Consider the following 15,817-nt stretch of genomic DNA (forward strand, 5'->3'; position numbering starts at 1 on the left):
TCCTGATTCACGACAGATTCTCACTGTTTATCACCACAGGATGAAAAACCATCCTCACACAGCGACTGCAGCTGGATTTGCTTCAACTAGCACATCAGGCTCGAATTAACCTCTCAGCCGATGTCATTATTGTAGCATTACAACATTGCGTTGGGGATTTTTAGTTTAGATACTTATCGAGATGTGAGCCTGCAGGATGTCCCAAGACTAGAGACAAGTTTTCTCTTACTTAAAATAAAAATGTCTTTCCTTATTTTCTTTTGCAAGTTGCCAACAAGTTATCAAATGACAGCTCAACACGACTGAATATTTAAAGCCTTGATCCGAGTGCGTCCGTGAGAAAATACCCTCTGTTCCCTACATGCACATATTTTTTTTTTAGCGTGTGTTCAGCATCGGCAGCGGGATGACCTCCAGTCTGAGAACCTCTGGGGAGGCCACAGATATTCCACTGCTTGCAGAAACAATGTTGTGCCTCCTTTGCCGACACGTGAGCGGTCCCGGCGCTAAAAATATATCGCTTTCAGAAAGACTCAAGTGAAACATGGAGGAAAACCGAGCATAGGTGTCGGGAGGTGAGCAGCTTCTGCACGAGCACGTTGCTTTACACTGAAAGAGAAGAGAATGATTCCAGTTTCCAGTTTGTGCTGCGTCCAACATTAACTAAGACGTTTTAGTATCAACACTAAAGCTCAGGTATTAAATTGACGTTGCATCTTAATTTGCAGTTGTCATTGTGGCTGTGACAGAAAGTGACAGATCTGATCTCTTCACTTGTGCATCGTGCTGGAAAACCCCTCCTCCTTCCTACAGCCTGGTCAGAGGACACCAGCCTCTCACATGCACGTCCCTCCTGTCTCTCTCTCTCTCTCTCTCTCTCTCTCTCTCTCTCTCTCTCTCTCCCTCTCTCCCTGCTCCACTCTGATATTCCCTGTTGTCGTATTGAACAGACGCCAGGAGGGCTTCAGTGCTGCAGGAGGCAGGACACTGGCCATTAAACAATCATGTTGAATTACCACTGAAGCAGGAAGAGGAGGAGAGGATGAAAGAGAAAAAGAGGAGGACCTGAAGTCAGAAGAATAAAATCCCTCGCACCAAAATTAAATGTCCTCTTGTTATGTAAAGAGTAAAGTCACGGCAGGACTTTAGAGCAGTGCTGGAGACATATTCTGCTCATATCCAGGTTCATAATTCTAAATAGTATTACTTGAAAAGATTTACATGTTCAGAAAACTTTATTTCCTCATAGTGTCCGATGCTGCTGCTCCTCTTTTCAGCCTCTGTCTCAAAACATTTGATTTTAGCTCCTGTCTCTTTAAGGCCCCCCCCTCCCGATAAAGCCCAGCCTGCTCTGATTGGGTTGCTGGTCCACTCTGTTGTGATTGGTCAAACCCTTCCAGCGTGTGTAGGAAATGTCGGCCGTACGTACATGTGGCCGCGGTGAACCTTCACCTTCCGTTCATTTCCATTCTGTACAAACGGGGGGACCGTGTCAAGTCCCTCCCGACAGCAGCCATTCACTTCTAACATGATTTATTAAACTCAAAACAAAAACCATGAATCATATTCATTAAATATAAATTGTCCAGCTTCATAGGTGTCATGTGTCAGTCTCCTGGTGTGTGTGACCTCGTGGCAGCTCTCTCTGCTGCCTTCTAACCTTGGGAGTCATCAGCTTACGCTATCACGCTTTTTACCCCCCCTGGTGGCTGGAGCTGCTCCCTGAGCCACGTCCTCGCCCAAAGGGACAATTACAACATTCCATTGTGCGTCAAATGCTTCTTGTGCAGCTCAACTTTGGTCAAAGCTTTAACCAATAGCAACGACTTTCGTGTGGTTGAACCCAGACGGAGGACACCCTGGTATTAGCAGGGTGGAACCAGCCGGGATGATGTCACGGAAATTATAAACTCCCTTACTAAACAAACAGAGAGGAAGAGTCTTTAGTCTTTGATTAAAACTTTAAACTGGTTTAGATTCTCTGATGATTTACGTTATTGATGAGAAAATCGATTTATAACAACAATGCTTCAACTAGCAGACCTGACTGGCAGATTTGCTGAGAAGGCATGAATACAGTAGGTTTGTATTAAGTTACTATCCCCTGTGTAAAGGCTCATTCACTGTGAGCAGCAACAACACAATAATACTGCAAAACCAAAGTAAAACAAAAGTGACAGAAGTAAAATTCTTGACATGCAGATGTGTTCTCTGATTTCTTCTTTTCCTGCGAGTACTGTAGAATCTGTATACACACACACACACACACACACACACACACACACACACACACACTGAATCCCCCCCCCCTCCTCAGGCCTGATGCTGTTTCAAGGTTGACAACACATCAGGATGACTGACAGGTGCAGTGGTATAAATCCAGTGAGTACGAGGTCGGGATGAGTCACACACTTTGCTGACTGCAGGCGGAAAAAAACACTCTGCTGTTTATTTAAATGAAAGGTGGTGATTGATGTTGACGGACAGTTATCACATACAAAGCGACCGCAAAGAGACACAAAGAGACACAAAGAGACACAAAGTGACCGCAAAAAGTCATAAAGCGACCAAAGGGAGACCAAAAGCTGCCGCAAAGAGAAATATAGCAACCAAATAGACATAAGGCGACTGCAAAGAGACATAATTTGACCGCAAAGATGAAGATGAAGGAGAGTTTGGAGCACAGAGACTGAAATAATTGAACACAGACAATGACAGCAGCGCTAAACAGCACAATAAGTAAATTACGCAAGAGACAAACAAGGTACGAAACTTTAAAATCCATAACTGAAAGTATGCAAAGATACAGCACAAGTAGATGGAAGTCGCTCCGTCCTCTCCACGCGTCCACCTGGTATCGCAGCACCTCCAGGAACATTGCACCAACACAGATGGCAGTGATGCACCTTGATGTTGGTTGCCAACCGCGAATAAACCGAACAAAGAAGAAGAAGAACAACAAACACGGACCCCAAATGACCCCGAGATGACCTCGACTCTGTGGGTGTGAATAAATTAATGTCACAATGTAGATTTAAAAATGTGTTCTGCTGAATCCACCGAGAGAACGAGAATCACCTGACAGTAAAACCTCTGTCTGCTAAGTAGGTGAACCCGTCCTCACGTCCTCACGTCCTCACGTCCTCCCGTCCTCACGTCCTCCCACAGAACACATGCATGAACACATCACTCACACACGTATCACTGTTAAATTAGGATGTGTCTTTAGATGAGGTTGTATGTGGGTCACAAAACATCAGTGTGTGAATATGGGTCAGAATACATCACACATCCCCTTAATCTCTCTCTCTCTCTCTCTCTCTCTCTTTTTCTCTCACTCTGGTTCTCTCTCGCTCTCTCTCTCCCTCTCTCTCTCTCTCTCTCTCTCTCCCTCTCTCTCTCTCTCTCTCTCTCCCATGTGGGATGGACGGCAGAGAGACAGATTATCACAACCTGCTGGCCCACATTCCTGCCTTCCCTGTCGTTTATATACACCTCTTTTCTCACTCGTTCCCACCCCCGGCCCCTCGTCGCTGCGGTAACACTCGTTTGGGCCGTTTATCTCCAGTAAACGTCCGACCCGCCAATCGGACCTAATTCTGATTCCGGCGCCGCGTGTGACATGCAGGAATTAGGATTCAGAGGAATTAGGTTTTCAGTGCAATGTCATTCTATCGCATGACATCATTGTGGTTGTGTTCTCTGCTTTGTCAGCAAGTGCGATGAAGATAGAGGAACACATAAGGGATAAATAAGAGTTAAACTCTGTTCGGACTTGAATCCACATCTATACAGGTTCCGTTGAGTAGTATTAGTAGTAGAAAAGTATTTCAAGATAAAGTATTTAAATATAAAGGCTCATTCTAGGGTAAATAAAACAACAATCCGTACAATTTAGATGAGAAACACCAGTTAAAACATCACTAGGATTATTTTATATTAAATTTCTGCCAATAGATCCTTTCACCTAAATCTTACACACTGAACCTTTAAACATAAGAGATAATTTATGATTAGATTCCTCTCTCATTCATTTGTGCATTGCTGTTTGTGCAGAGCTCCACTAAACACTAAACAATCAAACAACACGTTTTGATTCATCTTCTCATTCAAGAGGCAAAAGAGTCAAAGTAAGATTTTACCTAGAATATGAGAGTGTGTTGTGGATTGAAAATTTGGAAACTGACGCTGATGCTGCAGAGAAACATTTGTTCCCAAAGGTTCGTAGTGAAATGTTGTTAAACTCGTCTTGTAGCTGTTGGTTTGACAGGCAGAATGAACAGAGATGTTTTAATTAGCAGGTTCATTCGAGGCCTGGAAGGTTTCACCTGGTGTCAATGCAGTGATACAGAAATAACCATATAAATAAAAAATTCTCCATTGTTAAATATAGAACCACACAAACTCTCATCTCTGTGGTGCAGTCCACAAACTGGATATAAATCCCAGCAATGACTGCGGTATATCCACCTGTGATTGGCCAGTGATCTCCGTAAATCCGTCTCGATTGCTCAATAAACGCTGCAGATCGACTTGTGATTGGTCAAAGCGCAAGAAACTCGGAATGCGAATGAAAGGAATGAAGCCTCGAAGATTCAACTCCAAATGGTCAGGCAGCGCTTTAAATCCAGCTATGATTGGTCAATCAAGACGTGGACACTGCAGAAGACACACACGCACGCACACACACACACACACACACACACACACACACACACACACACACACACACACTTGACCGTGTCCACTGAGGCCATCTGGTGAAATTTAGGAAATAAGCTGTGATTACTTTCTTTCAGCGCAGAGCGTGAAGCTCAGATGTGTTTGTGGCGATGGGACTATTTTCCTGTCACCTCACAAGTCACAACACAACACTCGTCCTCCCTCACGCTCCCCCCCCCCTTCCTTCACCTCATAGAAAACATGGAAGAAATGGGGGTTTATGCTTAAGCTAGTATTTCTCCACAATAAAACAACAATAACATAAAATGATATCCGAATAAAAGATGTAATTCTTTTCCTGTAGTGCCTTCATTGGACCTGTGAGTTGCTGGATGGATATTCTGGAAGGTCAAGACTCGACGTCCACCCCTGTGTCAGAGATGATGTAACAGCCGCATCATCATATTGATTTCCTCGTGCACACAGACGGCTGCCTTGAATCAATCTGCGGCGATGTAAAGGAGGCTTTTACTTCCTCAAAACAGTCCCTTGAAGTTTCATTAGGATTAAGGTTTGACACTGAGCGGTGAGGGTGAAGATGTTTTTTTACGAGAATCGTTGTTTCACAGCCTCTAAGGTAGAATCCGCCTGTTGAGGACAGTGTTTCCTGATTGACAGGGGTCACATTCAGCGATCTGCTCGTCCCTTGTGGCTCACTTTGTTTCTCCGTGTTCACTCGAACCGAACAACAACCAGACAAGAGAAAAACAACACAACTCCAGACGTGAAAACTGAAATTCAGCTACTTTGTCTGTTATCGTCTATAAAAATAGCAGAATACATGTTGGAACAATGGCCGACATCAGGACCTCTGCAGGTAGAAAGACTGAAACTGTTTCCCCACATTTGCATCACATAATATTTCTCTTACACTATATTGTTTTCACAGTATGCACAATGACAGCAACATAGTTATTATACAAACATTATAAAATATGTGGGAGTTGTCGGTCAAATTGTGATTTAATAAAGAAGCAAAACTCAAAAAGAGACATTTCCTAACGTCTATGATCTGTTTCATACTTTCCTCAGTAGTAAATAGTATATTTAATATATATAGTATATATAAGAATACGTTTGTCCAGTGAGCGTTAGACAGGAAACCAAGATAACTATAATGAAAATTCTGCCTGCAGCAGCTTTACACACAGTCTGAATGATATCGAAGTATCTGTCACGTTCTCTCTCTTTCACAGCCTCACACTGTATGTGATGGAGTGTCGTCTGTTTCCTGTCGTATCTGCCTCCATGAAGAAAGACCTGCAGGATCTGCCACCGACACAGATCTGTTGAACGTGTCTGTCCTCAAACCTATCACACGATCTGCCTGACGGCGTTTCCACCAATCCGGAAGAAGCCAGAACAGTCGTTACATCACATGAGAGGAAGCTATTTGAGACTCCTCCCTTATGAATGATAAGACTGTGATCTCTGCTCCTCGCTGACCCGCCTGCAGCCTCACAATCCGAGTCTCCGTCTCTCGGTGTGATTCCCTCTGTGGCTCTTGGCCTTTTTCTGATCCCTCTCCGTGTCTCTCTCGCTTTCTCTCTCTCTCTCTCTCTCTCTCTCTCTCTCTCTCTCTCTCTCTCTCTCTCTCTCTCTCTTGTGTTGCTGTGCAGGGGATGACGACAGGTGAGGAAGAGGTGGAGGAGAAGAGATGAAGAGACAGAGAAGATGACGGCACTGCTGTTTAATCATGTTAAACAAAAAGCTCCTGCACACACCCTGCTGTGCAGCCTCCCCCCTCCCCCCCCCCCCCCCCCCCCCCCCCCCCCGGACACACATGCATGCACCAACACACACGCTTATGCTTTCTTAACATGATGTAGATGTGATGTTATGAAACCAAAGGGATTGTGGAATTTTTTAAAGCCATAAAACTGTACACAGATCATTTTAAACCTATTCACACTGAAGCGCTAATATTTAAATAATCTGTTTAAACTTAAACTTTCGTCCGTCAATTTATTTTAAGAATTACTAATTGGTTAACGATGAACAGACCAATTATTGTGTATATTTAATTTCTTTGCTTTCTTTCTTTGTATTTTTACAGTTAAATACCTAAAAATACACAGTAAAAATACCACATTAACATTCTTACAGTTATATTTACTACAATTTGCATGGCATTGGGAGTAAAGTGCACGATTCAATACATCATTTACAGTGTTTTATTGGGCGATTTTCACGTGTTCCATGTTTGTATATAATAAGAGAATAGCTCCGACCAGTTTTTAATCTAGTCTAGTGCTACTTGTTTGATATTTAAACTGCAGTACGCTTTGGAAACCCACCAGCTTGGTATATAAGTAGAATATATTCTTAGCAAACAAGGTGAAGAACTGCAGCGGTCATGCTCCTTTAATGTTTGATATTCTACAAATCCGTCCGTCCATGGAACCGTCCATTGATCCAGCACGGGGACATCGAACAGCTGAGCCAATACGTCCATTTCCAAATGACAGAGCTAATGAAGTGTGGAGGAGGAAGCAGCTCGTGTGCTGAAGTCACAGGGAGCCAGCGTTTGTCAATATCGGCAAAGAGACATTAGCAAAGACATTCACCCTTCACCTCCCCTTCTCATCCCTCCCTCCCTCCCTCCCTCCCTTATTCTTTCAGCCGTTCCAAACCACCTCCCTCAATTTCCCTCTCTGCTTTCCCCCGACGTCCCCTTTAGAGTGATGCTGTTTTCACCCCCGACAACCATTTCCCTTCCCCACACTGCACCTTGTTCCTGTCCAATTCATTCCATGTTTCATCTCCACCTCATCTTCCCCGTCCTTTTATTTCACACATGCTTCAGCAACTCTCTCCCTAAGCTTCTCTGTGTGTGTTGTCATGGAAAGGTAGATATGATAGATACTGTAGGTAAGTACGTAGGTAGATGGATAGATAGATAGATAGATAGATAGATAGGTAGGTAGGTAGGTAGGTAGATAGGTAGGTAGGTAGGTAGGTAGGTAGGTAGATAGATAGGTAGGTAGGTAGGTAGGTAGGTAGGTAGGTAGGTAGGTAGGTAGGTAGGTAGATAGATAGATAGGTAGGTAGGTAGGTAGGTAGGTAGGTAGATAGATAGGTAGGTAGGTAGGTAGGTAGGTAGGTAGGTAGGTAGGTAGGTAGGTAGGTAGATACATAGGTAGGTAGGTAGATAGGTAGGTAGGTAGGTAGATACATAGGTAGGTAGGTAGATAGGTAGGTAGGTAGGTAGGTAGGTAGGTAGGTAGGTAGGTAGGTAGGTAGATACATAGGTAGGTAGGTAGGTAGGTAGGTAGGTAGGTAGGTAGGTAGGTAGGTAGGTACATAGGTAGGTAGGTAGATAGGTAGGTAGGTAGGTAGGTAGGTAGGTACATAGGTAGGTAGGTAGGTAGGTAGGTAGGTAGATAGATAGATAGGTAGGTAGGTAGGTAGGTAGGTAGGTAGATAGGTAGGTAGGTAGGTAGGTAGGTAGGTAGGTAGGTAGGTAGGTAGGTAGATACATAGGTAGGTAGGTAGGTAGGTAGGTAGGTAGATACATAGGTAGATAGGTAGGTAGGTAGGTAGGTACATAGGTAGGTAGGTAGGTAGGTAGGTAGGTAGATAGATAGATAGGTAGGTAGGTAGGTAGGTAGGTAGATAGATAGATAGATAGATAGATAGAAGCTTCACGTTTTTGTTCCATTGTTTACATTTGATCTGGTTAGTTTTGTTTATTTGTTTATTTTACTCTACATTGGCTGCGTCTACTCTTTGATTGGTTTGCATACGATTGTGCATCCGACGTTGTCGTGTGAATTCGATGACTGTATTCACTAACTTTATTTAAATTAAGCACATAGAAAAAAGGAGTCTCTCTGTTTGAATGGAAACAATTTATGAATAAATTCCCTATAGTTTATTTCTTGGCCTCTGTAATAATATAATGTTTTTACTAGCAGCAAAATGAACATCCTCATTCCAACATTGTCAAACAAAGACTTTCCGAACTATCCCCAAGAAACGTTTTCTACTGCAAACCAACACAACGTTTGAAATCAGCAGGAAGTGGTCGGAGGTCCCAAACCTCTGCCTCATGTGGACGGTGCTTCGGTCCCCATGAGGTCCACTGGTCCTGACAAAGTCAATGTTGATGCCAGCAAAGGTCCCAGAGAGGTGACATAAACAAGCCCACACACACTTGACCACCTGTGGAGGGTATGATTTGTCTGTGGGTCCTGATGGGGGGGGGGTAGTGAGGTGGAACAGCTTTGGTATTTGCTGACCTGCTGGGCCGTGAAATCTCCCTGCATATGCACACTCCTCATATCCATTTAAATAGATTCAAATAAACGACCTTACACTGGGACTTGATTGGACGCAGGCGCCGGCGGTCGGACGGATGGACACAGAGCGATAGGTGGATGACACAGAAGGTAAAATGCCGTTAAATGCATTTTTTTTTTCCCGTCAATTTCCATAAAGCATGGGAATGTGATGATTGATGGCTCGGCGGCGGGGAGGCGAGGGGACGCGGCGGCGGGTTGATAGATGGATAGATGATGTGTGCAGCGAGGGGGAACAGAAGCAGATTCCATTTCAGATCGGCCCTCATCTGATGCACGCTCATGCCAGTGCTCTAATATGTAGATTGTGTTTAGCCTTTATCTTTTGTAGGGATATGAGGAGGGGGCATGAGCACGCACACGCACACACACACACACACACACACACACACACACACACACACACACACACACACACACACACACGCAGGCCCTCTCAGTCATGACAAACGCTAATAGATTACATTTTACTTTTTATGACACGGTCACATCGGTATTGTTCAAGGTTGAATTATTGGACATCACATGATAAGAGTTTTTCCTAATTCTAAATTATAGAAGAGACAAATTTAACTTTTTCTCAGTCAGATGTTTCCTCTGTAAATATGTTTAGTGACAGATTGTCCGTCTCTTCCACACATGAAGACAGATCTGGATGTTGACCCCAGTTGGGGACTGAATGTCCTTCTCAGGGGCACAGCAGCCGACCCCCCCCCGGGCACCAACAGCTGCCGTGTGGTACATGTCAACCTTCTTCACACGCTGCCAAAGGTTGGTCTGAAATCACATCTCATCTGTTTGGAACCCAGCAAAATATTGTGTATGTTTATGAGGATAATTAACAGAGCGGGTTGAGTTGAGAGCCGAAATTGAAGACTGCTGGAAGAATTCATGTGTTTTGGACCTTTGAATGTTTTAAACTTTATGAAAATCATTGTCTGAAAAGGCAAAGGAGAAAGATATAATAAAGTAAAATAAAAATAAAATGTGCAATCATGGAGATAGAAGTCCTAGTACCTTCTGTGTTTAGATTTGTGTTTCACTCTGTGTTTTCTGTTTTATTTTGAAATTCTGATCCCCCCTCATGTGTTTCTGTCCTCTTTACTTCCTGCCTTTGTGTGTTTCCCTCCAGTTGTGTTGTCTTGATGTGTTTCACCTGTTTGTCCTGTGCCACCTGTCTCTAGTTTGTCATCAGTTCAGTTTGTATTCAAGTCCACTTCTCACTTCTGTCCTTGTCGAGTCGTCTGTTTAGTCTCTTTTCCCTGCACAGTTTTCAGTTTGCCAGTTTTGTTTCCTGCCGGACCTGCACCTTATTTTTGTATCGTCAATAAATTCTGCTTCCAAATGTAATGAAGCTCAATCAGCAAATCTTCCAGCTGCCTCCCAGCTCAGTTCGCTGACTGAGGGGTTTCCCCCACTTACTCACCATTTACTTAATTAATCTTTAAGTGCCTCTCTTCACCGTGACCCCTGCAGATTAATGCAACAACCAGATACCAGCAGGAGAGACCATAGCAGGAGCCTAGCAACGCCTTAGCAACCATCCTCTTGGGTGTTTTGCGTAATTTTACTCCAAAGAAATCAACCAACAAACAGACAGAGGTGGAAACATAACCTCCTCTGTGGAGGTAATGATACAAACTGTGGTGGACATGAGAAAACAATAGTTCATCACAAAATAATTTCTCCAGATATCCGACGATGTCAGAGAGAAAACTAAATGGAAACTTGGATCCAAAACAGATTCTCAACAACACAGTCAAAGTTATTGATTTTGTCTCAGACGTATTAAATCATTTGTCCACTAACATCTTGTTCGAACTGAATCGTCCATGGACGGACTCCGGAAACCGTCTCTTTGTAGGACGACTAGGAGGCCGTGTAAAATGTCAACCTGTACAATGCATCGCACAAAAGGAAACCTGAGCACATCTATGGGCTGGAGCCGCCCATCCCAAAGCTTTTTATCTGTCTCCTCGCTCTGTTCTTTTATTCATCACTCTATTTCTTTCCCTGGGAGGGAAGCTGTGTTGGTGGAGGTCTAAACGCCCTGGAGCGGACGGAGGGATTTCAGGTGTCAGGGGAGAGAGAGAGAGAGAGAGAGAGAGAGAGAATGTGAATAATAGATCGGGGGGGGGGGGAGAACGAGGGAAGGAGTCGAGACGTAAAAGGTGGGAAATGGAGAGAGGGAGAAAGAGATATAAAGCAGGTGTCAAAGGGACAGGGAGTCGGATCAGGTCGGAGAGGAGGGGAAGTGGGACGGACGGTTTTCTTGGAGGACAACCGTGACAGGAAAACACACATCTGTAAAAGTCAGGCATCCATCCATCCGTCAGTCCATCTGTTCATCCATCCATCCATCCATCTGTCCCCCCCCCCCCGTGCCTCCCTCCCTCCCTCCGTCCGTCTCCTCCCTGCTGCCTCCACTGTGGTCAGGAGCTGTTGCATAAGGCAGCGATTCATCTTTTATTGAGATGGGAAGCTTCTATAAATACGTTCCACCTTATCCTGTGGACGTTAAGAGCTGAACCTGTGATTCAGCTACAGATACACAAAGGATGACCGCAGCAAATTAAACTATACTGTGAAACACACGTGACACAACTTCTGCTCTTTCTTTAACTCGTTTTCTAGTTAGTTGTGTTTGTATGTTTCCCTCGAGTCACTTTCCTCGTCTCCTGACGCCGATATTAAGAAATCAAATGTCAACAGACATAATTTCAGAAAACAAAGGCCTATATATTGACAAATACATATAATGCTGTGCCAATATTCATTACCTTTAAATGTCGTGACCTGAATTACACGTGTACTGTTTGAAAAGGTTCAGGTGATCAGTGACATCCGATACGACCTCGACTGATGAATCAATATGAACCGCAGCTCTGATTTACTGCACTTCTCAATACTTGACTGCACAATATTTAACACCTTATTGTGTTAATATATGTTGTGTCCTTGCTGCCATAACTTTTGTGTTCTTATATGTTATTGTGCGTTTACCCAGACGTAATCTACTCAGCATTAAAGGACATTGAAGTAAAGTTATTTCTTCTTGCTGCTGTTAAACTGAAATATCTCACTCAGGTTTTCAGCTAATTTAAACTGTGCAACAATCATTTTCTATCCTTGAAATATCATATATGTGCAATATTGCTTCACCATTTATAATTTGTTTACATTGTACATATGTCTATTTTTATAGTCCCTTGTGTTTATTATGTATTTTTTACTAATATTATTACCTTTACTGAGTTTTTATTTCACTGTTGCCTTTTTGCTGATATGAATACGACACATTTATCCAAAGTGGGACTAATAAAGGACAATGTTATCTTATCTTTATCTATATTATCTTGTCATGGATTGCAAGTATATGGGTTTATCACTATAGGATATCTAGTGCAACTGTATTTATATATAACCTCCTACAAACAGAAGTATAAATGGTATAAATGTGTATTTAATCCTCTACTATATCACCATTCAATTACATTGACAACTGTTAATAGATTAAATCAAAATTCACAATTATTTTTTTATTTTAAAGATCAGGTTCAATCTCTTCTAAAATACAAAATGTTCATATGAGTTGATATGATAATTATTAAAGTCACAAGACAGATATTTGAAGGTTGATGAGCCGAGAAAGACAAACACCTGATGAACAGCAAAACATTTCACAAACCAGAGGCCCATCACTTTTGTAAATCAATATATATATATATATTTAACTTTTGTTATGATATTATCGATTCAAATGATGCCACGTTAACTATTGCTACTCTTTTATCACTCAGCTTTATCAGGTTCCATGTGATACTTAATTTTTTATATAAAAAGAAACATCTACTTTGCTTTCTTGTATTTTTCTTTTTTCGCCTGATTCCCAGATGAAGCTTTTCTCATCGTGAGAGTCACACGTTGTATTTTAAGAATAAATTCACTGCAGAACAAACGTTAACACTTGATACCAGGAGACTGATCAAAGCTTGAAGACACAGAGATGAGGAAACGAGGAAACGAGCAGATCCTTACCTGAGCAGATCAATTTCATCAGCATGAACCCCTGTTCTCCGTGTTTCCTACTGGCACATCTCAACAGGCAGGAAGCCACCGGGTCTCCAGAGCTGCAGAGCCAGAGAGGAGGAGAGAGGATCAGAGCGTGGAACTGGGAGGACGGGGCTCAGATGGAGCTGAGGAGGTAAACAAACAGGTGGATGGAGAAGGAGAGGAATAAATGGAAAGAGTGAGAGATGCTGTAGTGATACAAAGGGATGGAGGGAGGGAGGGAGGGAGACTGATGTGCGAGTCACAACCTCAGAGCCCGGCTGTTTATAAAGCCCGAGGCAGTGTGTGCGTGTGAGGCAGTCAAGTGGCCACCCACGCCACCCTGTGTGTGAGGATGTGTACGTGTGTGTGTGTGTGTGTGTGTGTGTGTGTGTGTGTGTGTGTGTGTTCATCGCTGTTACCAGTACATGGCCACAGGGTTCAAATGTTCCAATCAATACCAGAACAAAACACACACACACACACACAAATAATACATGCACACAAATACTACGAGCTCTGCCCCTACGGTGGCCCTGAAGCACTTCCTGCTCTCGACTCGTCGCTGATTGGACAACTACCTTGTCTTTCTTTTCAACAGGAAGGAAATCCTGACAAAACCAGTTGTGTGATGGTGCTGTTGTGTTTTCTTATTTGTTGTTGTGTTTTATGATGGACCTGATTTCACTCTCCCAGCTGCTGTTGGGTCTCACATGGTGACTTGCAGCCATCGATATGAGAGCACACGGATGCAAACGGGTGAATCGAGGACAAACAGTGAAGCACTCTGGATAAAAGCGTTGTATAAAAATAGTCAATTTACTATTCCAACCTGTTCTCTACGTTTTCTGACCACAACTAACTGTAGTTTGAATAATACAGGACAGTGGAGCCATTGAGGCAGATTAGAACCTACAGTTAGCTGCTGGGCCTCCTGCTGTGACGGTGAAGCTGCTCTCATCACAAACGTGTGGTGGCTGTGAGGAGACGTCACCCTACACCTCTTGTAGTTCAGATTTTCAGGGTTGAGACTTGGTTTTAAAGCTTGACTCAGGTTTAGAGAGAGGATGGTCTGACTCAGTGGATGTAGACTCTCTTCCCCACTTTCGGCTTGTTTTCATTTTAAAAAACGACATCAAGCTTCGTGCTGCAGCACAAACTCTGAAAAGAGGAAGTTTGGATTCAGATTCAAACACTTTTTTAACTTGTGTGGTCACATCCCAATGAGCCGATTCTCCACCAAAACAAATCCCCTCCCTGCTGACTCCATCTCCCACCGCACCACGGCCAGACTCTGAACTTAGTGCCACACGAGATGATTGTGATCGGTTGAAAAATATAAAATACAGAACGAGGAAGTGGGTTTTGATCCTATAGCAGAAGAGATGAGAAGAGATGGATCTGGTTATGTGATGTATAGGTTTAGGCATTCTGTTGTGACGGGTAAAGTTAGGGTGGGGGGGCTGGGGGATGGATAGTGTGACAGACGTGTGTGTGTGTGTGTGTGTGTGTGTGTGTGTGTGTATGTGTGTGTGTGTGTGTGTGTGTGTGTGTGACTCATGAGAACCTACGATGCGTTCTGCTTTGTTGTTACATAACTGTCCCTGCTCACACACACACAGAGACAACACACTCTGGCAGCTAGACTGAACTATATCTCGTGCATCCCTCTCTCTCTCTCTCTCACACACACACACACACACACACACACACACACACACACACACACACACAGACACACACACACACAGACACACACACACACACACACACACACACACACACACACACAGGCACGACACATACAGTGGGTTGTTCTCACTCCGCTCTTGCACTGTTGTGTGTGAGTGAGAGAAAGAACAGAACTCGCAGGATTTGTGTCAAAACTCTGCACGAGTGACAGAAGAACTGATCCAGTGTGTAAATTACAAAAAGCAAAAGTTGAGAGAAATGAGAAAATCTTAAATGACTTAACTTTGTTCGTCCTCGGTCTTGTTTTCATTTCAGCTCATTGTGAGTTGTGTATGATTTTCTGTGTAGCTGACAGTGAAGGCAGCTTGAATATAAGGAACGTAAATATGTGAATATAATTGATTTTAATACAGAAATTTAAAAAGTAATTCAGGAATATCTTTGCCAAGAGAACCTCGATTTAAAGGAAGGATGAAGTTTTATATGATTAAATGAAGCGAAACTCTTTAACACTTGTTCCTGAGACATTAAATTGACAGAAAAACCCATTTGAATGTGAATAACTCAAGCAACTCTGATGTAAAACTTATTGTTGTGAAAAGAGAAATTGTCATTCAGTTTAACAGATAAAAGGTGAGCGGGTGGTTTAGATATTTATAGATTTATGTGCAGAAATGGAAATGATGTAATTTCACTGCAGACTCGCGTTGCCCACAGTTGCCAACAGGAAGCCGCTGCCAATTTCTGAGAATCACGTACAAATGTCCTTAGAGAGAGTTTGGTTGGAGATGAGAGGCTCATTAAAATCCTGACTGGACGCGCGGAGCCGAGGAAAAACCAATAATAATAATATGATCCACTTTAAAACTCACAATCATAGAAAACAACACTTGGCGACAAACATATGAGAGAATAGTTCCTGTTCTCGCTAGAATTTCTATAATGTCTCAATCCCAAAGCGTCCTGAGGAGTTTATACTCTGGTTTGTTCTAGTTATTTCTGTTCTCGCAGACTCAAATCTATAAACAGTTTGTGCATAAACCAAAACTAAC

At 43.0% G+C, this 15,817-nt stretch overlaps 1 protein-coding gene across 2 annotated transcripts in view; it reads right to left on the reverse strand.

Moving 5' to 3' along the window:
- bean1 (brain expressed, associated with NEDD4, 1) overlaps positions 1–15,817 on the reverse strand; it is a 30,592-nt gene that overhangs the window by 11,192 nt on the left and 3,583 nt on the right. Inside the window, exon 3 of one of the 2 annotated variants that reach the window (XM_034609297.1) lies at positions 13,062–13,153. In XM_034609297.1, the coding sequence (XP_034465188.1) occupies positions 13,062–13,153 (92 nt within the window). Of the gene's footprint in view, positions 1–13,061; positions 13,220–15,817 lie in introns of both variants that reach the window. The other variant, XM_034609298.1, reaches the window with a different exon arrangement.

Source organism: Hippoglossus hippoglossus, chromosome 15 (assembly GCF_009819705.1).
Source record: "Hippoglossus hippoglossus isolate fHipHip1 chromosome 15, fHipHip1.pri, whole genome shotgun sequence".
In the NCBI taxonomy this organism is placed as follows: domain Eukaryota; kingdom Metazoa; phylum Chordata; class Actinopteri; order Pleuronectiformes; family Pleuronectidae; genus Hippoglossus; species Hippoglossus hippoglossus.